Raw genomic sequence first — 25,376 nt, 5'->3', positions numbered from 1 at the left:
CGTGTTTTCCCCTAAGGACCTTGTCAACTTACAACTACCTACTAAGTGATTCATATCTATCGATTGCACACAGCATAAACGTGCTTCATTCAACTAAAAGTTCATTGATCAATTTTGAACTCTCCAATCAAAATTACGATAGAATGGCGAATTCTTATTGGTGCATCCTTAAAGAATGCGTATGTTAGATTATCTTTTCGTTTCCTTTTTTCCTTGAAAACGCTTTTGGTGGTCGATACGTTAAGCAGCAATTATATGAATAAATTTAATCTCTGTTTAACTGCTACATTTTTAAGTCTTATTACCTTCTGGCGATTAACCAAATTTTGTGTAAGTTGTGTTAATGTTGGATCGATTTTTAACACTATTTTTCTACAGCTTGTTTGTCATGTCTGGTAGGTTTCATAGCCAAAAACGGATGCTTCTTTAAAACTTAAATGAAACCTTGAATTTACTTCCCCGAGATTCCCAGAATTCCTGAGTTTCTAAGAGTTAGTTAGGTAGTAGAGTCGTTATCTTGAGACATTCCCTATAAGGATCAATTTTATGGTTCTTTTTTGTGTAAACTAAGTATGTCTAGAGAAGGGAAGAGATTGGTTACCTACATTCGCTCGATGGGGTAAAACTGTATCATGAATCAAATTCCTTAACCAATGCTAGTGTATATTAACTCTTTTTATTGCTTTTCTTAAAAACAAAACAATAACAGCAAAAATATCTGGAAACTAAGAATGCCTAGCATGTAGATGAATCATCTACTTACAATGACTAGATATTCACATTGCTAAATAGGAACTACAAATCAGAACTATGTAACGTTTTAACAATATTCTCTAAAGCTATTCGAGCATCAGAATTCGGTAACTCGTTCAATACACGCAACGCTTCCTTTGAAAAATGTTGTTGTAAATCCTGCGCACCTTCTAAACCAGGACCACTTTGTATTTCTTGTCTAATACTGTCATAGTCAATGTTTGAGGTCATCAATTTCTCATAAAAATTAGGAAAATGATTCAAATGCACCATCACAGGTGCGCTGATTAAACTAAATGTACCCGACTGTCCTGGTAAAAATGGCTCTTGATCGATCTTCGCTTGGCAAGCAAGTGCTATATTTTTTCCAACCAAAAAACCTAACTTCTGTAGGGGTTCGGAATGTCGAGCAAGGATCAAAGCACCTCGACAGGATTTTGCTAGCAAAGTGGCGCCCCCTAAGGTGGTTCTTAGCGTCCATTCCGCGATGGGATTTCCCAAAATCTCGTGTACTTTGTGGGGTTCTGTTCCAAAATGATCAACGATTTTCAAGGCAGTTGGCGCGTTGACTGGTTTGCACGGTAATTGCGCCGCGAATTCGGTTTCAATTCCAATAAAATCGGCTTCGGCCAAATCGCGTAGTGAAGATGACATCAATTCGTTTAAATCTGAATTTTTTAGCAGGGCAAGTTCGCGAAAGCTTTTACTTAGCAAATAATCTCCACTAAGCATAGCCAACTTGTTACCGAAGTTCAGATCCGCCAACTCATCTAACATTTTCTTATCGACATTTACAACATTCTTATGAAGAATGTTACTGATGCGTATCATTTCAGTTACCTCCGCCAATGCCCTTTGACTATATAAAACTCCGGAGCTCGTATCGCGATCATATTCGGAAAAGCTTTCCTTTATACCACACGAATTCGAAACTAATAAGACGATAAGACCCCAAGAAGGCATATCGTTGTTGTTCCCCATAAATATTTTCCTGAAATTCAAGGCAGTTACCTAGGAAATCCAATTGATAAGTTCAAACCTCGCTTCCTCGATTAAAGGGTGATTCACTTTAATTAACTTCCGAATATGCTTTGCGACATTTGCTAGTTCGTCAGTAAGCAACCAGCGTAGATTTAAGAAGGAGGTAGGGTAGCCCACTACCTTTTCTGCCTCGGTAACTGCCTGTGTCAGATTTGCTTTAGCTTCTACTATGGCGGGTGAGTGATGATGGATATTTCGCAGAAACTTTGCCCGGAAAAGGCTTTGTGTATGCTTTAAGGCCATTGGTACCTAGTCAGAAAAGTTTTGCTCTTAAAATTGAAAAACGGCCAATGTAAACTGTCGCACATACTAAAAAAGTTTCAAAATTGTTATCAAGCAGCACCATGTTAAGAAAAGGTTAAGAGAAAGTACTACCATTGAATTGTAATACTTAAACGAACAAATACGTGATTATGATGATGAAAGAAATGGTGCACATTATTTAGCTATAACTATTGATAGGTACCTACTTGTAATAATGAAAGTGGTTTAGGTACTATTTGAATTAAAGAAGTCGCTAGCGACATTGCTCTCCAAGAACTGAGTGGCACATGGTTTCAGGTCTATAGCTGACTATATATTTTGTACTATCGAATCAGTCAAGAGTCAAATTATTTACAACAAAGCAGCACACGTACCTATTTAAAACAGAAGTATAATTCGCTACACTGTAATTGACATCCATTAGATTCCTCTATGGTACTATATCTACTGATAAAATCACATGGAGTGTCTTTTTTTAGTTTTGAGTGAAGTTTGTGTAGAGTATCTTAGCTAACGTAGTGTTTCCGATTAAATATTTTAAATTTTTCGCAATTTTAAAAAACAAGTTGTAAATCAGCATATGCGTGATGAAAGCGCATTTTTGGTAATGCAGATCAGTATTTCATTAGCAAAGTTTAAAATTATCGATCTCACGAGTAATCTAACTCAAAATAGACTAGAGCCTGCACATCTACACTACATCAAAAAGCTTTTAGTGACAATTTGAAGTATCTAGCTATTGTAATTGCCGAGATCTCAGTCAGACAGCCAGCCAATCATAACGAATATAATAGCGTATCTTTTTCCAAAAATGCACCGTTAAGAGATAAGGCATTTCGAAGAATTGCGTGTTTCATTGGAGACGAGGAGACGTTTGGTGCATTCAGGCGTTGATTGGCGATTGATTTAAAAATTCTTGAGGAAGTTTATTTGATGGTGCAAGTGTCCTTAAATACGAGAGACGACTGAACGACGCAGCTGCTGCTAGTTTTTGTAACGGTTGAAAAGCGTATACATTTTTTTACGCTATATCTCGGGCAGTCAGCCCTATCTGTTTTATTGAAGACTCCGTTCGTCATTTCTGTAATAAATTTGTGCAGAAGCAAGTTAACTAAGTGGTATAAAAGTTGAACGTGTTTCGTCCGTCTACGGAAATGGTTTCGTAGAGTTGAAAAAGCAAGCAGTTGTTGTATGGCGGGGCCTTTTGTTTAGGGTCTCTTATTATTAAGTTTCTACCGTCCGAATAACTACCGAAAATGTGTAGGTACATTTTATTCATCAAGCCAGTTATGTTTGTCCTCCAATCTTATGTTATAAAACAAAGTAAAGCTCCGAAGCTGTCAGCGTTAAGAGATAAGGCATTTCGAAGAATTGCGTGTTTCATATTGGAGACGAGGAGACGTTTGGTGCATTCAGGCGTTGATTGGCGATTGATTTAAACATTCTTGAGGAAGTTTATTTGATGGTGCAAGTGTCCTTAAATACGAGAGACGACTGAACGACGCAGCTGCTGCTAGTTTTCGTAACGGTTGAAAAGCGTATACATTTTTTTACGCTATATCTCGGGCAGTCAGCCCTATCTGTTTTATTGAAGACTCCGTTCGTCATTTCTGTAATAAATTTGTGCAGAAGCAAGTTAACTAAGTGGTATAAAAGTTGAACGTGTTTCGTCCGTCTACGGAAATGGTTTCGTAGAGTTGAAAAAGCAAGCAGTTGTTGTATGGCGGGGCCTTTTGTTTAGGGTCTCTTATTATTAAGTTTCTACCGTCCGAATAACTACCGAAAATGTGTAGGTACATTTTATTCATCAAGCCAGTTATGTTTGTCCTCCAATCTTATGTTATAAAACAAAGTGAAGCTCCGAAGCTGTCAGCGTTTGTGTTGTCCAAACAGATTTGAATTTTTTTTAAGTTATTTTATTAATCGACGTCTTCTTTCTTTAAGGGATTTTGTTTTTTGTCTTTCATGTGATTCGGAATAAATTTTGTCATTTTCAATTAATTGTTTATTTGAACCCATTGTGCGGCCCAGATAGTTTTTCATATTTTTCTATTTGTACCCAAGATTTATGTCAGGTGTTCATGAAAATTCGTGTAATAAATTGTTTGTAATTTTCTAAAGTTGATCGCAGCCACCGAGCCTCTCAAATTGAGACTTTCTTTATAGCAGATGCAGGAAGTGTCCGAGGAGAGATTATAAAATTCTAAGTTTCAATTTTCATTTGTTCTGAGCTAGCTGGATAAATGATTTGTGGGTGGCGTAGTGACCGCATGCCATTGCACACGACAATACCTATATTGACAGGTCTAATAACGGGACAATGTCAAATGAAAAGATACTTGCACAAAATGGACCTTAAAGTAGATCCTTAGGGTGTGCACTGTGCCATTGTGAGGTGTATAAGTAATACATCAGAGCACAAGTTCTTGGGGAGAAGGAAGATGCGCCCAGGAATGCTTCACAATCTTAAGGGAGTGAGGATAAAGATAGAGAGGGACTAAACTTTGATACCAACTCCGAGTTTAAATAATATGTCTAATGTGACTGGCCTATGTAGAGCTATTGTGGGTGTGATTGGAACTAACCACATAAACTCAGATGCCTGAGAAGTTGGTAGGTCATTTGTTAAGACTACTATTACTACAAAAAGGAGGTGAAAGTGAGAATGACTAAAACATGTACCAAAATGAACTATTTTAACATGCAACTTAAATCAATGAAAAATGCATCTTCCCTGAAAAGCACCTTTCTTCTTTGAAAACCATGTTGACATTATCAACTTGTAGGCGTGGTTTTTCGCTAAATGTGTGATAAACACGCATAGAATCATTTGTCACAATTTTAAAGTGAATCATAATATTATGTAAACAAACACATTGCAAATGGGTTGCCTAAAAAATTAAGTCAAGATTGAAATATTAATTACATTAATTTTAATTAAGGGTAGTCTTGTCTTAATTTTTTAGGCAACCCATCTGCAATGTGTTTGCCTACACATTAAGATTGCTAAAAAATGTATTTCACTTGGTAAACAGATGGGCGAAGGTTGACTTGATGTGGGATCGTAAGACTATTATTAATACACAACTGCATTAAACATCAAACACATTGTTTTTTTTTTCCTATCTGTTTTAGACAACAGTTTTTAGTAGGTATAATTAGAATTACAATTTGCAAAACACATACAGTTATGTCCGACAGTCTGGTCACCCTTCTTAATTTTGGTCATGATGTGTATTTATTTTGAAATTGACATGGCTAATGTGGGCCAAACGTTTGATACAAACTTCCAAGTTCCAGTATTCCAAAACATGTTTAAGGACACCATCATTGTCAAGGCACCAGATTCTGTGTGAAATTTTCCAAAGCATAGGCAGTGTAGGTAATTTCCTGAATGCCTCTCAAAGAGCCTGCTTGAACTCTTCATTTATCTGGTATCATTTCATATTGCTTAGTTGTTTCCTACAAGGAACTGTCGCATGATGTAAGATCTGGACAAAACAAAGGAGTGACAACACTTTCGGACCTTACTGTATAATAAATAAGTATAAAATGCATTAACATTTGTTATTACTAAAGTACTAAGTAAGCATACAAGCAGTTGGAAAACGTGAATAAGTGCTTTGAAAATCATAACACATCGGCAGAAAGAATATGATTCTATTTGTTAAACATAGAGCAACTTCATCATAGAACACAAGCCATGCAACGAGCATGAATAAATGGCAGAAGATAAATCGTGCAACAGCTACTGCTACTGATTCCAACAATCTAACCTAAAACGAAAAAACTTCTGATAAAGGGTATGATACTAATTTACTAAAAAAAATGGAAAGATACTTACCAAAACTAAATGAAGACTTAATTGTTCCCACGATATCACATGATGGCAATTACTAGCATGCAACAAGGTTAAGATAGTAACCTTGTAAGTCTCTAGACTGGGCTTGTACTTTCTTTATTCAGACGATGACCATGCAAGGCAATATAGTCAATTTTGTGTTAATGCGCCATTTCTCATTTAAGGGGGTTCTATGCATTGAAATATGAGATTCTATTACAGTCTAGAATTCTATGCCCAGACCAAAAAATATTTGATTTTGAGGTTCTGTACGTTTGGCTGTGTCTCTTCTTCTGGAACGTGATATTGAACTCCAAGTGGCTACATATTATACAATACATACAGTCACTGACTTATTTAATGTCCCTCGAACACATAGCGTTTTCTTTTAATGCGATTTTTAAGTGGAAGGGATGTTGTTCGTTGTAATTTATCCGCGAACGCGGGTGGCAAATTCACACAGGTTTATTTTTTACTATATACACAAATAATTGGAAAAGCCTGAAAAAATATTATTTAATTTTCATAAAAAATACAAAAGTACAAAAAAACAATTGTTGTTGGTTCTTAATGTTTTGTACAATCATACAAACAAGTCAATACTATGCAGAATAGTACATGTAATTTAGTATAACGCAGATAGAAAACGTATAGAAAACAGTATACCTATAAGAAAAAATTAAATAACAAAGATAAACATTGTAATGTAAAAACAACAACCCTCAACCACTCTTAATAATCTATGTATAGAATTGTTAAATAAAGCTATATTGCTAAAATCTTATATATAAAAAGAAATTTTCAATATAAAGCAATAATGCAATAATGCATTAAAAAAAGCCATTCATTTGCTAGAGTGAAAAGCAGAAAAAAATAAAAGTTTCTTCAATGTAAATCTGAAGGGGTAGTGCATTGTTTCCTGACAAAACCAGCGCAGTATAAACAAAGCATCAAATCAAAAGATAAAAAACAATAAATAAAAGTCTTAATATGAGCAATACTTGTCTAAATATCACGTATTGCTGCAATAATGTTCCCCAACGCTGTCCGGGCGTCAGATGGTGGTAATTGATTTAAAACATCTAGTGCAGCTTGTGAATGCTCCCTTTGCAACTTCTGTGTAAGATCCAAACCGGGACCGTTCAAAACTTCTTTGCGAATTTTGTCATAGTCCACATCATGAACGTCAATTTCACCCTTCTCAATCTCCTCATAAAAACTGGGATCATGCTGTAAATGAAACATAACTGGTGCGCACACAAGGCTAAAAGGTTCCGTGCTACCAGGAGCGAAAGGCTCACGATCCAAACACGCCTGCCACGCTAATGCCAGATGTTTACCGAATAAATATCCCTGTTCCTGAACTTCATAGGAATGCCCGGCCAATTTCAAAGTTCCCTGACAAGACTTGCCCAACAAACTACCGGCACTTAAAACGTGCCGTAACGTCCACTCAGCCTGTGCGTTACCCAAAGCCTCGCTTACAAGTAAAGGCTCCAAACCGACATCATTCAACGGCTTGTACTCAATGTACGGCAGAGGCCGCGCTGGTAACGGATTATTTTGCTTATCGCGCGGTCCCACAAATTCGGCCTCCGCCAAATCTCGAACGGCAGAACTCATCAGGCTTACCAATTCTTGGTTGCGTAAGACACCCAATTCGGCGCAACAATTACCAAGTAAATAGTCTCCCATTAGAAGCGCTATTTTATTACCAAACATCATATCGCTTGTATCTTCTTTCGTTTCGTCCCCTTGCAAGTTTACCAACCCTTTGTGAGCCAAATGGCTTGTGCGTATCATTTCTGTCACTTCCGCAAGAGCGCGCTGACTATGTAGGACCCCTGCAGCTTTATCCTGCTCCAAATCGGGAAGGTCAGGAGCATGGCCGGCGGCTTTCGAAACAAGAAGTACAATCAACCCCCAAGCTTGCATATTATTTTTGCCATTGTATAATAAGCTCCTAAAAAATTGTGTGAAGTGCAAAATTAAATGTTTGCAATCGTCTTACTTGCCGGTTTTAAGTAGCGGATGATTCGAACCTACTAGTTTCCTCAAATGCAATGCGACATTTGCGATTTCGTCACTTAACAGCCACCTGAGGCTTAAAAACGAAGTTGGATAGCCGACAATCTTCTCTGCCTCGGTAACGGCCCGATTCCAGTCAGGTTTTTGATATTGGGCTACTTTTGCAAGATTCACATTGCCAGTGCTAATTTTGCGGGTTTGACATTGATTACGATTTGCACACACCCCTCCGAGTGGTAGCAAACTTTTATGAATAAATTGCAGGGGAAGTTTTGATAAATGCATTGCTTAAAGGAAAGGAGGTTTCCCCCAAAACTAAAATAAGAAACATGAAACTTAGAGAAAGTTGACCCACATCTTCCTTCATTAAATATTTGGTGTAACCTCCTTCCAGTGCCTTTGGAGGTGGATTATTGCGTTATGTGGGGAAAACTACGAACGATTTCATTGTTGTATTCACGAATATTACGTCATAACATAACAGGAAAAATGCATGGAAATATGATTTGACTCTTGCTTCGAGGGGCGAATCGATAGATTTTAAAATTTTGAGGTTAACAGCTCAGGATCAGTGACTCTTATACAGCTATGGAGTTCTATACAGGGGCGCTATTAATGATGGAACCAAAGCACTCACGCTCAAAACGTTTTTTGCACTCCTTGGTTTAAATCGCGTTTTCCCAATAAAGCACGAACGTCGGGAACATCAATTGTACAATTGACTATCTACTTTCGCGCACTAGTGCCTAAAAATTCAACGAAATTATCTATTTAGTGATGATCATAAACTAATAAGTAGTATGATGGAAGAGTAATAAAGAAAATATAAATACACTTTACATCATTTCCTGTAGTACAAGGGCAAAAATAAGCTTAAACCAGAAGTTTTGAACAATAAATTGACATCTTAAATTTCTAGATTTCTACTTTATCGGCATAGAGGACTAGATTTTTTCAAAAGAATTATAATGTCGCAAAAATCTCGCGAAAAGAATTTGAATTTATATAAATTCGATTTAACTAATCCGTGCAAAAAATAGAATACATGTTACGTGCGTGAACAGTATTTGCTTGATTCGCGCTAGATGCGTCGCACTCGCGCCGCCAAACTTCGCGCTCATCTGCAAAATAACTGTTCCCGCACTCATAATTGCTTTGCAAAACACTTCCACAACGAAGTGAACTAGCACCCTGTATATAAAATATCTGTGAAGTGTCTACCACAGCGTCAGGGAGTAATGCTGGGTTACTAATTTCACAGTTGTTATGCTGTTTTATAAAAAGGAATGGTGTTTTTAGAGAGATGTTTAAAATACGAATCAAAAGTAAACCCACTCAGGCTTTACTTACGAAATGGTTTTAAAGATTCTTTAAGGATATACGTGAAAGGCGGTGCGGGTGGGAATGGTTATCCCAAGTATGTTATGTTTTGGAATGTTCAGGATTCTCAATGACCTTCCTTAGATTTGGGGGTGTTGGTGGACAGGGAGGAAGCGTTGTTGCTGTGGGACGAGAGCATATTACACTAGAAGATCTGTGCAGATGCAATCAGTCGAGGCGTTTCATAGCAAAGAATGGCACACATAGTACGCATAATTTTATACTGGGCCCTCCCGGAGAGAGTTTAAAATTTGAAGTTCCTCTGGGTGTAACAATTTATACTGACGAAGGCAAAAAACTAGGCGAAGTAAATAAGGAAGGGGATGAAGTCATTGTAGCGAATGGAGGAAAAGGTGGACATCCTAAGAATGGGTTTTTGGGTATCAAAGGGCAAGCTTATAACGTCAAATTAGATTTAAAATTGATAGCCGATGTCGGTCTGGTCGGATTTCCAAATGCTGGAAAAAGTACATTATTGAAAGCTATTTCCCATGCCAAGCCAAAAATTGCAAGTTACCCTTGTACGTAATGCTTTAAATTGTTCCAAAGTCTTATACTCATTTTTAGTTACGACAATTCGACCAAACATTGGAATAATTTCATACCCAGACTTTCGACAAATATCAGTGGCCGATTTACCTGGTCTTATTGAAGGTGCACATGCGAATAGAGGAATGGGTCATGAGTTTTTAAGGCATGTTGAAAGAACACAACTTTTACTTGTTATGGCAGATATAAATGGATTTCGGTTAGGGTACCAATATGTCCATAGGAATTGTTTGGACACCATCGTCTTATTGAATAAGGTACCTATTTGTTGCTATATTAGAGTGTGTACAATTCAAAACATTTGTAGGAATTAGAACTTTATAATCCTGACTTATTAAGTAAACCTAAATTAATGGTCATAAATAAAATGGACACAGTTACGGATCACCAACACTTCCATAATGTACGAGACAAAATCTTAAATATATCAGGTCAGTATTGTCTTATAGTTGACCTTGTCTTAAGTGCATGTATGCAGATGTATTGAAGAGTTACCCTGAAGAAATGAGGCCAGAAATTCCTTTTGTATTTGATGATATTATGGCTATATCCGCTAAGGAAAGTGTGGATGATGTTAATTTACTTAAGAACAAAATTAGACATTTGCTAGATGTTCATAATGAAATTAAAAAGAAGAAGGAACTGGAGGAAAAAGCAGAATTTATAGCCAATCTAAGACACAATTTAGGTGAAAGAGGACCGCTAGTTGTCTAATTTGTATTTAAACTTCAACCATTGTTTTGTAATACATCTTTTTTAACATTTTCGTTTTGATTCACTAATCCAGTTAGTTTAATCCACTTTGGCTTTATATTGGCCAATTCGACATCTTTTCTTACATCTTCTCCCAACGGACTAGACTTTTCAATTGTGATTGAGTCTAAATCTGTTGTTATTCCCTTGTTTGCTCTCCATCTAAAAATTAAAAAATCGTGTTCTCCAACTATACTTATGGATACTATAGGGATTGAGAAGTTTTGTTATATTTTGACAGCTTGAAAAGCCAAAGGTTTATGCTTAATAGAGTCGTTACAAAACTAAGAGCAGTACAATGTACTTCCAGTCTGTTACACAATTTTAAGTAGTAAACACGTAATATATAACCATTTATACCTGTTTGCCCTCAAAGCTGTAAAAATAATACGATTGCTCAACTCCTTTAGAGCAGTAGGTATAGGATTAGATCGGCATATATGACTGCCACTTACAAGCTAACCAGATTCTTATTCAATGTTATAAGACAATTGTACCACAAAATCACCTTTCAATTCCATTCCAAGCAATCATCACTCCATTGTCTGTACAAAGCTTATGTGGGGGCCGTGCCAATTTGTATTCCATTCCATCACACAAAACTTGTAAGCCTGCTGCTACAAAATTATTACAAGCAACTCCTCCAGACACAACCTACAATCACGCATTAGCATCTCACTTCATTAATTTAAGTTATACCAAAGTTCTACGATCAGAAGGTATCAAATGTTTCAAAGCTGCATACTCCATACCTCTCTGAACACGATGGCACAAGTGTCTAGTCATAACCAACAGTAAACCGGCACATAAATTATTTACACCCGGAATAATAGCGTCTGGTGAAAGCCCTACCATACACAATTACGGAATGAAAATAATCGGACGTACCTACCATGTTTCCTCTCCTGCGCCAAAATATGTCGTACACATTGGTTTTTATTCCCAGCAAAACTAAAATTACAGTCCCTATACCTTAAAAGTGTAGGTGTGAAATTAAATTCCAATGGATTTGTTGCCTTCGATGCTGCACGCTCTATCGCTTGCCCTCCGGACATTTCGGAATATTCGAGAATATCTTTTAATTTCAGCCTCCTTGCCATCTAAAAATCAAATCATATATGCAATTTGTCGGTAACAGCATTAAAAACCTTGTCAAAAACTTCACCTGGGGCATCATCGAAGCTTTGCCCCATCAACAAAAATTTGTCTACATCCTGAGCTATGGCTAGCAGGCAATGTCCGCCGCTTATTAATAATACTAGGAAAGGAAATTCGATCGTACTGTCGTGCATACGAGCTGTTAAGGCATGCGCCTCCATGTGATGTATGGGAATAAATGGTTTATTGTACGTCCTGCACAAATGTTTCCCATATTTTGTCCCAATTGTTAAAGACAGTGGTAGACCTAAGTAAGTAATTATCACTAACAAACGTAAGTTTTTGGCGTTAAGTACCAGGTTTAACAGTTGTTGCTATAGCATCCACTTCGTTACAACTTAAATTGGCTTCTTTCAGTGCATCAGCCACAACATTCTCTATGTTTTTACGGTGTAAATCTTGAGCAATAGGGGGTATAATACCGCCATGCCTAAAGTAAACCCGAAATAAGCCTCCCTTATCTGAATTAAATGTTCATACTTCAAATGAATTAAATGTTGTGAATTTAAGGCTTCGCCTAAAATGTTTCCTTCTGTATCCACAACGGCACATCCAGTGTCATCGCACGAAGTTTCAATTCCAAGTATTACACCGCGTTTAATATTAGAATATCTTCTAGAATTGTTACAAATTAATTTTAGTAACTGTGTCATGCTCTTTGCTCATAAATTAAAATTGAATTTGTTTATGTATAAAAGAATATAAATTTGAATAAATAGAAAAGTAAGGTTATGCTCTGATGTGTTGTGGTTGCTCTCCGTCATCTTAACAAGGTGCGTTCAATTTTCTGTTTCAGGAGTGCACAGAGCGGAGGTTTTAGGTGTTGTTGGATCACTGCTGTACACTAAACGAACGGCATGAAGCGGATTTAGATTCGCCTCAAACGTGTGCAGCAGTAATAGATAACAAAAAGAAAATGCTTAGGCTGTAATCCCTCATTAGCGTGCAAATTTGGTATTTGTTTATTCGGATGACGATGACACAAAGGCAAATTTTTAGGTTAAAGTAAACATGACCACGTGATCACGCTCAAACCTTGTTCTACTATATTAGAACATATTATATTCAAGTATAAAAAATCTTTACCCAGTTGTACACAAGTTTAGAGTTCTCTCGAAAAATTTATAAAACTATAAAGGTGGGTTCATAGCTCTCCGTTCATCCGTTGCGTTGATCCGAGAAACGGATATTGAAATTTGTTAAGGTTCATAGCAATCCGCCCATAATGTACCTTTACAAGGTATAACCATAACCTAAATTTTATTTTGTACTGTACCCACCGTGATCTTCAGTACGTAGAAACTACTATCAGCTTATCACCGCGAAGAACGTAATAGGCGAACACTGTTAAATTTGCTCTTAAACGTCAACAGTATAACAAACATAACCTTACTCTTGTTAAAAAATGGATCAACGGAAACGTAAATGTTCAACTTCAACCAACTTTTCCGTTGTAATTGGACGACGTACGTTTTAAAAATTTACTGTATTCTGATTGGCTAACGCACAAACCGAAACGTATGAACGGAGAGCTATGAACCCACCTTAAGCCGTTATATATAAATTACCCTAAAAAGTACTTCGATTTTCAAGAGCAGTCCAGGTTCTTTCTAGTGTTTTTAAAGCCTTTCACGTGCTTCATAAGCTCTTTCCACAGCAAAGAATAAGAGCGACAACGCTCTGGAAAATTATTAATATGGTCTGGAAGGTTCTTGATTGTTTTCAAAAATCATTGAAGAATCAGAGTTTTTCAGAATCTTCTATGCGCTTACTAAACCCTTTTACCTTTTAACTCTTTCCGAAGGACAAGAGGTGCTAGTAAAGCCCATTTCAAAGCTCTCTAAGTTTTGGAAGAGAAAATACCGTTCTGGAAAAAGTTTAGAATGCGTTTGAAAGCATTTTAAATGTGTTTCGTGGTACAAATTATAGTACTACAAATTTTTTTACCAATTCCTGGTACTTTTTTGACAGAGTAGTAGATCTTTAAGAACATGTGTGCCGATTTTAAAGCACAATCAACGTAAATTTCTTATGGACTTATTTTTGTGAAATTTTAAAGTATGTACTTCTTATAAAATTAGATTGAACATTCCTGTCAAAAATTGTTACATCGATTAGATACTTCGCTCAATAAAATACGAAGGGATACATGAGAAGTAAATAGAATAAAAGGAAGCTGCTGGGTCTCAACAGATGCTATGGTGCCAAGAAGTTATAGGTTTTAAAAAAACTTATTTTTTAGATTTATGTTTTTGATATAACGTTTGAGTTCCAATTTATTAATTAGTCTGATTCTTTTGGTACCATGAAGCATAACTTTTTATTGATGAGTATTAAACCCGACAGTCGCCTGCCGCTGATTTATTTAGAAAATCAATCATTGATTTAATTCATCCAATATAAATTAATTTTTCCGAATTGAGAGTAATCTCTTTTGGATTTTTTGGTCGGAACAATTTTTATCTTTGTTTCAGTCCCTTTGCTTTAATTACAACTCGCCCTGTACACGTTTGGATGTGAACTGTCATTCGTCAAAAGTGCAAACAGTTACTATTCTATGGTTACTTTGGCTATGGTGCATATATATATGCTATGGTGGCGTCTTCCCCATAAAAAATATTTGCATGTTTTGTTATTGTAAACTTAATTTTTCCATCTTCGACGAACACAGCCTTTATATAGTTCGTACATCACAATTTACAATATAAAAGAATGATGGATACAGACTCGTAAGTTAAACCTCTTGTGTGTCCCATTTAATGTTACCCTTTATTTTAAGGGACGCCTTATTATTGGATAAAATCGGTGGCAAATACGGTGAGGAGGGTAGTGAATATGGGGATCTTGCTAATGCAGATGAAGATGCGCTTTTAGCGGACGATGAGTTGTTATTAGATCAGGATTCGGACACTCTTGTCCTTGAAGCTTCAGAGGATGTTGAATTGGAAGATCTAGAAGGTGAGCATACATCTTTACTGCCCCCCTTTAAACTCCTTTTTGTTAGACAAAAATAGCTCAGCACAACCAGTGACTTCTACAACAAAACCTGAAGCTGATCTATCAATTTTAAATTCAAGTGAACAGGAAGATCGAGAACGAGAGGATAGGTTTAAATCTGAACGACAAATACCATCTTCCAGATCAAGCAATATTCCTGATTCTCTTGGTATGTTACGTTCCATTGTCAGTGTCGTGTTACAATGAACAATTTTTTTTAAAGATAAGGTGCAAGTTGTTTCATCCCTGCCAACTGCACGCAATGGCAAACGAGGTATGGGCACATTCAGACAGAGAGGAAGAGGTGGCAGTTATTCAAATCGTAATGCACAAAATCAGACTGTATTAATTAATCCCCATTTCAAGGGCCACGTGAAAATTAATAACAATAGTATTAACAATTCAAATCTCTCGGTTTTGTATATTTACTCGTTTATTGTAGCACGTTTGGCATGGGATGCACGCCACAAGACTAATAATAACCATCAAGTGGGACGGATAATGCCATTTTCGCAGAACCGAAAACAGAATCAGAATGTGAACAATATTCAACCGTGGATTCAGACCTATCAACCCATGACTGTGCCGCAGAATGTACCCCAATTTCAACAACCTCCACCCCAAGTTCCGGTATTTCAGCAGAACATTCATCCACCACAGGTTTGTTAATTTGAGACGAGCAACTGTCAATATTGGTCACAGTTTGTTGAGGTAAAACTACATCAAACCTCGAGATAGTTTTACTAGCAATGAGATCTTCTTTACGTCGTTAATTCAGGCATAATTAAAATACAGTTTACCTATATGCAAAAAGTCATTTTGAAAAATACTCTCACAAAAGAGAAAGCACAGTCACAAATGAATGAAGTGTGTTATGAATCTTTAAGGTTGGGTAAATTGTTGCACATTGAAACAATGTTGCATAAGAATGTCGTGTATAAGCCATAAGGAACATCTACTGTTTAAGGTAAGTGATTAATTAGATAATGGAGGATCAAAAACTGACCTCTTTGTAACTTCTCTTTGCACCCATGAATTAAGGTTAAACCTTGGGTTAGACATTCTCATTAACTACACTGTTTACCGTCCCCGAAATTGGCAGCATGTCCATAGATCGAGTCGACAAGAGGAGATATGCCTACTAATTACTAGTGTAACATTTAATTCCAAGAACACACCTAATTTTTAGAGCAAGATTTACAAAAATGTAAATGTAAATGTAAATGTGTCTTATTAATTTGTAGGTGAAACATTGTAAACTGAGTAAATTAAGTATGTTCCCCTTTTGTAGTAAGAAAAACTTAATCAATCGTATTTTATACAGGTCAATGCTTGGAATCAGTATCAACCAAACTCATTTAATGAGGTAAATATAAAAATGGTATTTACAGAGGGCATTTTATAAGTTTGTAGTGTCAAGAAGCTTATTAAGTTTAATACGTTTTTGAGGCTCTAATGGTAGGTGGTTGAACGATCAATTGGAATTGGCGGCGTGTGATTCCTCTTTCTTTTTTTTGTTTCTTATTCTTTTGTGTTTCTTATTTCTAATTGCAAATTTACTTCAATTGTTCATGATTGTTTTTGTTTTTATGTTTAATTTAATATGAACAATGATGTATTAGGAATAAATGGTATTATTATTATTATTAATATTTCAAAAATTTATCTGTTAGCAAGTTATAGACGGTTTTTTTGCTTTCTTTGAAAGACGAAATTGAAACTGTAACAACTTCTACGTAAAAAAGTGCTATAAGTTAGTTCCTGTTTTGCGCGGAGTTAAAATCTTCGCCTTTGGTGCTTGTTTCCTCATACCAGATGTCTTGGTCTGACTTTTGGAATGTGGTGACAAGTTTGGCTGTTCATAGAGCGAGGGAGACCTGGCGTGTTTTAATTTATACCAATAAATGCTAAACGTAAAACGTTTCAATTAGAAAATTAATAGTTATTTATTATACAAGACGATAAAGGGTATTTAACCATCGAGTGAATTAACTTTCACAAAATGGTTAGTTTTCCTTTATTGTTGTGTATAAGCCATAAGGAAAAGTTTATTTTATAGCACAAGCCATATAAATCATTGTAAAGCTTCTGACAATTCTGAATTTAATTTAGACGTTATAAATAGTAAGCTTAGGTTCTACCGTCGTTTACATAGAAACAATATTGTTTTCTGTTCTGAACTTCATTTTATTTCGGGCGCCGTGTCCCTTTTTTAATAAGAATGACAGATATCATTAGAATATACAATCATTTGTTTCGCTTTCTATTCATTCTAATCTATTTAAATTTCAATTTAACATCTATAAAATAAAGATAGATTGTTACAAACGCATTCCTTTAAATCCACTTACCCACTCCACTGTCATTTGTTAGTACCATAAATTAAAATTACGTTAACAGTGTTCGAGTTGCTCAAATGTGGACTACTCCTTGCAAATAGGCTATTGTCGCTATTGGTAATTTTAGAGGTAGGCCATTGATAGCTAGGTACCAACTTAATCTGCGAGATTGTGCTGATTCATCATTCTTCCTATAAATTCCCGCTCCATGCTTTCATTGTGGCTGATTGTTTGGGCGTCAGGGGTAAGTTTGTGCCACACTAAATGCTTGTTTGATCCACAGGGTTACAACGACCTCTTTGGGATAAACTCTTTTGACATAATCAGCCTGAGTCGACCTGTGTTGTGGAATATTGAGGGGTCTTCTACAAATTACCGAATTTAATTTATCACGTTTAAATGGCCCAAATTGGATGATGGTTGAATAAGTTTTTTTTACTCCTAGTCTGCATACAATTTTCAACTAATGGTTGGATATACACATATGGTATTTTAAGGTTTTGAACCACCAAGAGATGTAGAAATAGGATGAAAGGCTATATTTGCTTTGATACAGGATGATAATTCTTGCTTCACGTGCCAGATAGGTATATTGCTTGAAATGCATTGGGAAGCTGTGCCTGGTTCTCTGCTCAACCGTTCTTAACAGTTTGATCCCTTGAAGAAAAGCTTTGGGTTATTTTTTAATGTGCTTCTGTTTCATGTTTCAAAAACAGTGTAAGTGAGCTGGTCAACGCTTAACTTTTTAGTCTTGCTATCAAGATTTGCAAGCTTGTGAACTTATAATCTGTTCTCTGTAACTCAAAAGTATCGGATCATGCTTTGATAAACTCATCACTTTTTCTGTATAAATTTTAGGTTCCACAACAGATGATGATGCAACAACCTCCCCAAAACATGTTTACCAACCAACAGATGCCACCGCAATTCAATCAGCCTCCTCCACAATTCGGAGGACCTCAATATCCTCCACCCATTTATTCAGGCCCCGTTCAAAATACATCTTTTTGCAACAATCAATTTTTAACACCTCCCAACCAATTTCGTCCGAGCGATCAAGTGTACCCCACATTCCCGCAAGTGCAGCAAAATCAGTACATGCAAAACGCTCGCGGTCCTCCGCAATATAACCCTCCGGCTAACGAATTTAATAATAATCGTATCATTAGACCGAAGCAGTCGTTTACGCATGCGGCCAAGAACTACAAACGAAAAATCGAGAACGCGGAGACGCGGAAGAAGAAGCGAAATTTGGCATCTACAAATTTGCACGAAGTTCGCACTATTGAAACGCCCGACACTACCGTGAAAGAGGTAAGTGATGAGACAAATTTCATTCTCTTGCATCGGGCCAAATAATTGTAGGAGAAAGTTGAAGAGGAAGAAGACGAATACACGCGCGAGTACAAATTGCATATAGAAGAACAGAAACGGAAACGTGAACAAATACTCAAGTTAAAAGAAGAGCGGAGATTGAAGTCCATTCAAGAAGGCAAAAGTGGTAATCTCAAAGATGACGTAGAAAAAATGGTTACTGAGCAACAAAACCCACCAATCCTGAAACAACAGTATAGTAATCTGAAAGAAGTACGGCTGGGCCCAAAGGTTACAAATTCACCCAAAATCCAACAAACCGTCATTCGTCCGCAAACTTTTAATAATAATATAAATACTGATTCAAATTATGATAAACAGCATTTAGCATCATTTTTGAGTAATCGTAGGATACTTACTAAGGACCAGTCATTAATTGATACGTCAATAGTTGTTATAAGTAATTTAGCAGCTGGTACCACCGACGTTAGGTTGCGAAAAATGTGTCAGGGGATCGGTGACATAAAGGTAAGGCAATATTGATGTTTCTTTCGTTAGCGCGTTCACAATAAATTGTCTCATTAAATGTAAGATTATCATTATTATACGACGGAAGTGAGTTTAGTTTATGATCATTTCATTTATGTTCAATTTAACCTTTTCACTGTTGTACTGATACTGTATAGACTGTTTACATGCATCAAATAAAAGTTTGTCAATTCTAGCTATTTCGATTAAGAGCGGATTAATAAAAATCAGTTAATCAAAATTTAATCTCTGTTCCTTAGAAGTAAGGAATTGTTATTTGGAGTATACATCATATAGTGTTAGTAGATGCATAGCTTTGGTTGATTGGGGTAGTCTAGTGGTGATTGATTGTAATACATGATTTACATTTAGCATAGCAATAGTTGACCGTTCCTCTTCAGGTGCATTTGAGTGGTTGATTGTTCTTTACGCTCAAGGGAAGTAGGTACTTGGCAATTCTCATAGAAAAATGACATCAGTGTCAGTCACTGAGTTACCAGTCAAACTGGCCACTGGATAGAACGATCGACTTCAACTCAGAAAGATTGTTTTTGTGCTTAAATGGAATGCAATTCTGCTTTGTCAATTATTGAGTCGAATAGCTTCGTTTTGCATGTCTAAAACTATGATTTTTGTGCAAAGAGACATTGTTTTGTGGATTGGGTGATCCAGAAATTCTCATCATGCTACAATTTGCCTTTTTCAATGGAAGTGAAAATATATATCATTCAGCTTCACAGTTCAATTTACGATTGTACAAAATACTAAAATTTCAAATGAAGAAGAATCACATTCCGTACTCACTACTAACTTTTAATGATACCAAATTGGGACAGCACTGGGCTGAAACCTGTCTCCGCTCTTGCTAGGTCCATAAAAATCTCAATATTTGCGTTTCTTTAACTTTTTGTTATCCCAGACGTAGAAGAAGATGTAGGTTTTTTGGTTTGCTCTTTCCAATTTTATTAATGTTTTTATTCCAAGAAGAAGCAATTACATTAATTTTGGATTATCGGAAGAAATGGTGATAAACTCTTGCTGTGTCCCCAAAAGTCTTAAAATTAGCGGTTTTTCGGAGAAGGCGCCCTCAGTTTTTGGATGTGCTCTTTTTGATTGTTTAAACCTTTTTCAAAATGGAAATATTGCATTCATTTTAATATTCTTGAGTTCGTTTCCATTTAGTTTCTCCCACCTTTTATCAAAGTATGACTGGATAGATTTACTGATAATTTTTTAATGAACTCCTAGTTCATCAGATCGAAGTCATTTTTAATTTTCTATATTGTTGTGTAAACTGCAGGGGACAACCCTCTAGTTGAAAATTTACGTGCTGTAAATATAATGTAGGTTTAGCATCCAATCAAGTCATTTTTAATTCTTTATATCTACTGATCTGCTTAAAATCTATTCTATCGACACCTAATCATGTGAGGATGAATGTTGGCAGTGAAAAGGTTAAACGACGTGGATGCGGCTTTCAGTATAATTTTCATTGCATTTAAAGGAATACAAACTATTGATTCACTAATTCGAGTATGTGTACTATGTAAATCACGTTTGCAATCTCTCATTACAACAATCTCAGTTCTAAGCGTGCATGAGAAATTATGCAGAGAGCTGCATATTACTTTCCATGGTATTAACATGTTTTGTATGTATATTTTTAGTTTAATTGATAATAGTAAAGCAATAATTTTATCAAAACCATTACTTTGCAGTCACTTCTATACAAAAAAATCTGAACAATTATGAATATTCTGTCATAGTAATCAGCAAATTTATATACTGTAGCTGTTATACATTATTACATATCTTATACAGTAGTTAAGAGTACATCCTTAGTGTCCCTAGATATCCAAAATCTGTCACATTTGACCCTAAAGAAATGTCACAAATTTTAATGGTAGGTTAGGTTCTGCAGTGAAAGTATCCCTTTCTTCCAACGCATGTGACAGCATTTATTTGTAAAAATCTCTAAGTAAGGCCGTAATCTTATTTAAGTAACAATTGTGAATAATTATACCAGAAAACTACATTAAACCACAAACTATGGGTGGAACAACTATAAATGAATAATTAAAAATATTCTCGTTTGTAGAAAAATAAAACGACAATAATGATGGACGTTAAATAATTGTTCTGATCAGATCGCCCGTGTTTGGCAGTTGTCACAGAAACATATGACTTATCTAATATTGCATAAATTATCATATAACAGCCGTCAATCTTCCGCTTTTTATCTTGCTATCTAGCGTTTTGAGTTTGAATGCGTTTTTACAAACCAAAATCTTTTTTTTTTTTTTTCAAAAATTGCAAATGTTTCAGTGTATTTTTGTTCTCACGTTTATTGATAGTTGGCATCAAACTATACAAACAGCTTTATGTTCATGCTAACAGACAACCAGGGAAGAGCCAGGAGGCTCATGCTCAACTGATATTACCATGAGAATAGTGAAAATTAAATATGAAATTTTATGATGTTCCATTTTTCCAGGTAGTCTCTCTTGCCCCAAGGGGTAAATTTAAATTTTTACCGAGGCTCGTGTAGTCAGGCAGAGAATAAACAAGGATTTTAGGAGCAGATCTATTGATCTATTAAAAACTGGAAATAATTATCCCTATGAGATTAATTTTAATTACAGAGTTATGATTGCAGTGTAAGAGTGATTACAAGTGCAGTGACTCCACTCTATATCAATGTCTCGGTTTACAAATTAACAAGAGTTTCAAACAATCTTCCATTAGAAAAAGATAACACAGACAACAGACGATTGCAAAATAATGCGTGACTACAATTTAACAAAATTGTTGCTTTGCTCTAGAAGACAAATGAACATATATGTGACTATTGAAATGTGAAATTTAGCAGAGTGTAAATAGTAGCAGTAAAATCAGCAGGTGCCACAATAGTATTAAATAAGTACATAAAAATCTCCGGGAAGAATTGCTCAGTGCTAAAGCAAACATTTTAGTGTGCTACGGAACGCATTTTAAGACCAAGTGAATCTTTACCAGTGGAGTCAATAAGCAGTGATGTAAAAATTTTGAGTATTTATTAGTTGTTGGATTCTCATTATTAAACAAATATAGTGTCCAGATTTTATAAAACGATCTCTCACTATTTTTTGACTACCATCTAAAGACCACAAAGTTTCTAGATTAATGTACATATCAACATTTCTAATTAGAAAAACATTGGCTGTGTATACTGTGATAAACTTCTACCTTATATTATGATGTTATTGTTTTACCATCTTTTTTTTCTTTTTGTTACTCAATGATTTTTTTGTAATATATTTGCATTAATTGTTTATATTTTCTTCCACAGTTTAATTTAACTTGCTAGACTAGAAAACACATTCAATCGTTATTTTTTGTGATTCAACACATACCCATATTCTGAAGTAGATGATTCACCACCGCAGACTTTTTAAGCAAATTATAGGTGTCTTGGCTTAAACTAGTTTATATTGTAACATGGTTACCAAATTTGAGATGTAATTATTTGATTATTTTGCACATTGTTATAGAACCAAAAGTTACACAGGGCGGAGCCAGAATTTTACTTGCAAATTTTTATAACCATGCTCTTTGGAAATCAACATACATTGGGGTCCTATTAAAACGTCATAGTAGGTGATCGCAGTTCAAGCTTCACATCAATGGAACAATTTTTCTTCTAAATAGTCGATAATTTACCAGAATATGCTAGTAAGCGAACTTTTTGGATCACTACTAGCCCTGAACAACAAAAATTCAATGAAAAATCCTGTCAATTTTCATCAGTCTGCTGTTTCACTTCATTGATAAACTCACTCTTTCAAAACAATTACTGGTTAAAAGTACACATGTGCAATGTATATCAGTTAAGTACATTCATTTTTTTTGTTAAATATCATTAACATTATATAGGTACACTAGATAATTAAAAACTGTTTCTTAGTTTCGCAGCGACATTTGTTGTGTGTTCACACTTTTATGTTTTCAGAAGCTTCAAATGTCTCCTATGGAGCGACAGGCAACAATTCAATTCAATAGTGTTGCTTCCGCTCATGCATTTTTTAAGAAATACCAACGCACAATGCTCGACTTGTCCATGATCCAAGTTACACTAAAACCAGTATCCTAATTTAAATTGTGACAATATTTATCTCTCTATTTGTAGTAGTGTACACGTACAAGTAGTTGAAAAATGCATTAGTCGCGAATTTGATCTTAGAATATACTTTGCTTATTCATTGCAATGGTGGATATTAGTTGCACTTTTCACTGCTAGTATCTGCAAATCGTTAGATACTAAGTTTATATAAGTAGCTGTTATTTTGTCTTTGTTTTTACCTTGTTTTAGTAAGATTGTTTACCAAAGATTATTGGAACAACAATTGGAAATTATTGCAACATTTTATTTTAACGATGATTTTGGATATACATATTAGCAAATATATACCCTTTGGTGGTATTAAGTAAATGCTGTTTAAGGTTACCAATTAATTAACCTTTCACTTTTATCTTATACAAGTTTATAAACAATATGAAGACGATTAGGTGATTTATTTGAAGATGATCTTTATATAAGTTATTAATTTAATCATTGTTTTTTGTAGTATTCACTTATTATTATAAATAGATTTTATATACTAAAAAACTAAGAAATATAGATGGTATAATATAATGTGAATTGTACCTATTATAAGATTATAAAAGGATGTTTCATGTATGATATTCTTGAAATTAATGAAATATATTTAAAGAACGGTTTCGGCAGTTTACTTTTACTTGTTTTTCATTAAGAAAGTACATGAATGTAGTTGATCAATGTATTTACAAGAGTAGGAAGTAAATGTCTAATAACTACTCACTTTTGATGCCTTAAATATGTATTGAGAATAGTGTATTATATCGAAACAAGTGGGAGTAGACAACCATTGAAAGAAATTGTTATCATAGCCAAGGTATTTGCACATGGTTGGTTGTTGCTAGAAAAATTTGAACTAGATCTACCGTAGATGCAGTGTTTTGTACGGTTGAAGTTAAGTAGTTTAACACAGGAAAATATCCCAAAGGTGGATTTACTTTGGAGTTAAAAGAAATAGAATAGAAAAAAAACCCACCAGAACTCCAAATCCACTATACAGTGTGATCGATTTTGCGTGTCCAAGCGTATATCTCTTTTATTATTGGAGATAGGGAAAAGTGTAAGAAGCAAATATACCCTACTTTTCATTTCTGATAAAGCTACTTACTTTGAGAGGATTTACATTATATAAAGGCATTAGGTACCTAATGAAAATACCTATTAAACATTTCAAAAACTGGCCAGTTTTACTTCTAATAACATAAATTCAAAAAATTATCTCGTGCACATCCCATGCTAACCGGTACAGTCATCAGGGTCAAAGGTGCCGTTACCAGAAATTCAATATACTAGATTCTGGTGCCTTGTAATTTCTAAATGAAGGAGTGCGCTAATTTGGAAATTTAAACCTATAAACTTTGAGGAATTAGTATATTTCTTACTTATGCCAAAGAATTATTAGTTACTCTTTGCTTATGCTTAACGCAGAGAGGAAACGCTGATACTCGCGCTTATATTATGGAACAGTTCCCAAACAATTTAATCATTATTGATGGTATTTTACCCTAAGACTTGCATAGTTTACTATCAGCCCAAAAAGTTTGAACACGCAAGTTGAAGACTTTTAATCCTTTGAGTGACCCCTCCGGCTAACCCTTGACATAAATTTTACGGTGACGTACTGAAGAGTTCTCTTTTATTCTTTTTTAAAATTAACTTCATACCCTGCACTTCTAAATTACTTGTTCACAACGCAGTTTCGAATATATTGACTTAAAAATCAAATAATGGAATAGTTTCAAGTTATAATTCGCTAGGAAATTCAACCTAACAACAATATACGGTCCTTTCTAGCTGACAAAAATTTAACATCGACACGTTTAATTGATTGGTCCTTCACTAGATACGATAACGAGTGCCCAGTCGCCCATCAGAACCGAATCCTTTAAAATTTTTCTTGCAGATTAATCCCCCTATTCTTTATTAAATTTAACGCCTTCTCCAATACGATAATAATTAAGTCAACCATTTGTCTTTAAAAGCCAATCAAGATTGTTGTACCTCTCAGCGTGGAAGAAAAACTAGGCTGTCCTTAAAAAAACCTACACACGGGAATTATTGTGCTGATTAAAAATCGTTGGAACTTTCATGAAGAACGTAATAAGTTATTTACATAAGAGTTAGGAAAATGACACTACTGGCGAAGAAATATGGAAGTATGAGACCCTTTTGGAACCGAAGATGGGACATAAATGGTTTATAATGCCTGGTTCGGGAATACCTTGTGTTGTGAGAATAAATGGTTTACTGATAGTACGCCTGTTAGATGATTTCTGATGCCACTGAAATAACCATT

General features: G+C 35.3%; 5 protein-coding genes across 9 annotated transcripts; 2 read left to right on the top strand and 3 right to left on the bottom strand.

The window, feature by feature from the left end:
- Positions 1-656: 656 nt before the first annotated feature.
- Positions 657-6,192, bottom strand: LOC116170875 (decaprenyl-diphosphate synthase subunit 2-like). Of its 2 annotated transcripts, none has more exons than XM_031487418.1 (3): positions 5,903-6,192; positions 1,793-2,043; positions 657-1,744 (listed from the first exon to the last, which is right to left on the bottom strand). In XM_031487418.1, the coding sequence occupies exons 2-3, from the start codon at positions 2,035-2,037 to the stop codon at positions 796-798; spliced, it is 1,194 nt and encodes a 397-aa protein (XP_031343278.1). In that variant the 5' UTR covers positions 2,038-2,043; positions 5,903-6,192; the 3' UTR covers positions 657-795. The 2 variants fall into 2 exon arrangements, with proteins under 2 accessions (XP_031343278.1, XP_031343279.1); XM_031487419.1 differs by having other exon boundaries at positions 5,984-6,192.
- Positions 6,193-6,400: 208 nt separating this feature from the next.
- On the bottom strand, positions 6,401-8,710 carry LOC116170874 (decaprenyl-diphosphate synthase subunit 2-like). Its single transcript, XM_031487417.1, has 2 exons — positions 7,911-8,710; positions 6,401-7,862 (listed from the first exon to the last, which is right to left on the bottom strand). The coding sequence occupies exons 1-2, from the start codon at positions 8,210-8,212 to the stop codon at positions 6,905-6,907; spliced, it is 1,260 nt and encodes a 419-aa protein (XP_031343277.1). The 5' UTR covers positions 8,213-8,710; the 3' UTR covers positions 6,401-6,904.
- Positions 8,711-9,193: 483 nt separating this feature from the next.
- Positions 9,194-10,620, top strand: LOC116171811 (GTP-binding protein 10 homolog). The gene is made up of 5 exons (XM_031488813.1): positions 9,194-9,344; positions 9,392-9,828; positions 9,875-10,113; positions 10,164-10,287; positions 10,335-10,620. Exons 1-5 carry the CDS (start codon positions 9,214-9,216, stop codon positions 10,568-10,570), a joined length of 1,167 nt encoding a protein of 388 aa, XP_031344673.1. The 5' UTR covers positions 9,194-9,213; the 3' UTR covers positions 10,571-10,620.
- Positions 10,559-12,511, bottom strand: LOC116171809 (probable tRNA N6-adenosine threonylcarbamoyltransferase, mitochondrial). Its single transcript, XM_031488812.1, has 7 exons — positions 12,248-12,511; positions 12,064-12,197; positions 11,758-12,014; positions 11,502-11,709; positions 11,309-11,457; positions 11,118-11,263; positions 10,559-10,771 (listed from the first exon to the last, which is right to left on the bottom strand). Exons 1-7 carry the CDS (start codon positions 12,418-12,420, stop codon positions 10,585-10,587), a joined length of 1,254 nt encoding a protein of 417 aa, XP_031344672.1. The 5' UTR covers positions 12,421-12,511; the 3' UTR covers positions 10,559-10,584.
- Positions 12,512-14,333: 1,822 nt separating this feature from the next.
- Positions 14,334-23,509, top strand: LOC116170461 (RNA-binding protein 33-like). Of its 4 annotated transcripts, none has more exons than XM_031486888.1 (9): positions 14,334-14,496; positions 14,547-14,725; positions 14,772-14,933; positions 14,988-15,038; positions 15,207-15,424; positions 16,089-16,130; positions 17,962-18,417; positions 18,469-18,945; positions 22,934-23,509. In XM_031486888.1, exons 1-9 carry the CDS (start codon positions 14,480-14,482, stop codon positions 23,072-23,074), a joined length of 1,743 nt encoding a protein of 580 aa, XP_031342748.1. In that variant the 5' UTR covers positions 14,334-14,479; the 3' UTR covers positions 23,075-23,509. The 4 variants fall into 4 exon arrangements, with proteins under 4 accessions (XP_031342748.1, XP_031342746.1, XP_031342747.1 ...); XM_031486886.1 differs by having other exon boundaries at positions 14,988-15,155; positions 22,934-23,505; XM_031486887.1 differs by having other exon boundaries at positions 14,988-15,155; positions 22,476-23,076.
- The last annotated feature ends 1,867 nt before the right edge of the window (positions 23,510-25,376 follow it).

This window comes from Photinus pyralis, unplaced genomic scaffold, assembly GCF_008802855.1.
Source record: "Photinus pyralis isolate 1611_PpyrPB1 unplaced genomic scaffold, Ppyr1.3 Ppyr1.4_LG5, whole genome shotgun sequence".
Lineage (NCBI taxonomy): Eukaryota > Metazoa > Arthropoda > Insecta > Coleoptera > Lampyridae > Photinus > Photinus pyralis.
Note: the sequence above shows the minus strand (reverse complement) of the source record. Positions and strands in the feature narration are given on the sequence as shown.

Coding starts and splice junctions, on each gene's coding strand:
- LOC116170875 (XM_031487418.1), bottom strand. CDS start 2,037: ATGGCCTTAAAGCATACACAAAGCCTTTTCCGGGCAAAGTTTCTGCGA. Junction 1,745..1,792: donor CCTTTAATCGAGGAAGCGAG/GTTTGAACTTAT, acceptor CTTGAATTTCAG/GAAAATATTTATGGGGAACA.
- LOC116170874 (XM_031487417.1), bottom strand. CDS start 8,212: ATGCATTTATCAAAACTTCCCCTGCAATTTATTCATAAAAGTTTGCTA. Junction 7,863..7,910: donor CCGCTACTTAAAACCGGCAA/GTAAGACGATTG, acceptor ACAATTTTTTAG/GAGCTTATTATACAATGGCA.
- LOC116171811 (XM_031488813.1), top strand. CDS start 9,214: ATGGTGTTTTTAGAGAGATGTTTAAAATACGAATCAAAAGTAAACCCA. Junction 9,829..9,874: donor AAAAATTGCAAGTTACCCTT/GTACGTAATGCT, acceptor ACTCATTTTTAG/TTACGACAATTCGACCAAAC. Junction 10,114..10,163: donor CCATCGTCTTATTGAATAAG/GTACCTATTTGT, acceptor AAACATTTGTAG/GAATTAGAACTTTATAATCC.
- LOC116171809 (XM_031488812.1), bottom strand. CDS start 12,420: ATGACACAGTTACTAAAATTAATTTGTAACAATTCTAGAAGATATTCT. Junction 12,198..12,247: donor CAACATTTAATTCATTTGAA/GTATGAACATTT, acceptor GGTTTACTTTAG/GCATGGCGGTATTATACCCC. Junction 11,264..11,308: donor CTTCTGATCGTAGAACTTTG/GTATAACTTAAA, acceptor GCGTGATTGTAG/GTTGTGTCTGGAGGAGTTGC.
- LOC116170461 (XM_031486886.1), top strand. Junction 14,726..14,771: donor TGAATTGGAAGATCTAGAAG/GTGAGCATACAT, acceptor CCTTTTTGTTAG/ACAAAAATAGCTCAGCACAA. Junction 18,418..18,468: donor CCGACACTACCGTGAAAGAG/GTAAGTGATGAG, acceptor AAATAATTGTAG/GAGAAAGTTGAAGAGGAAGA.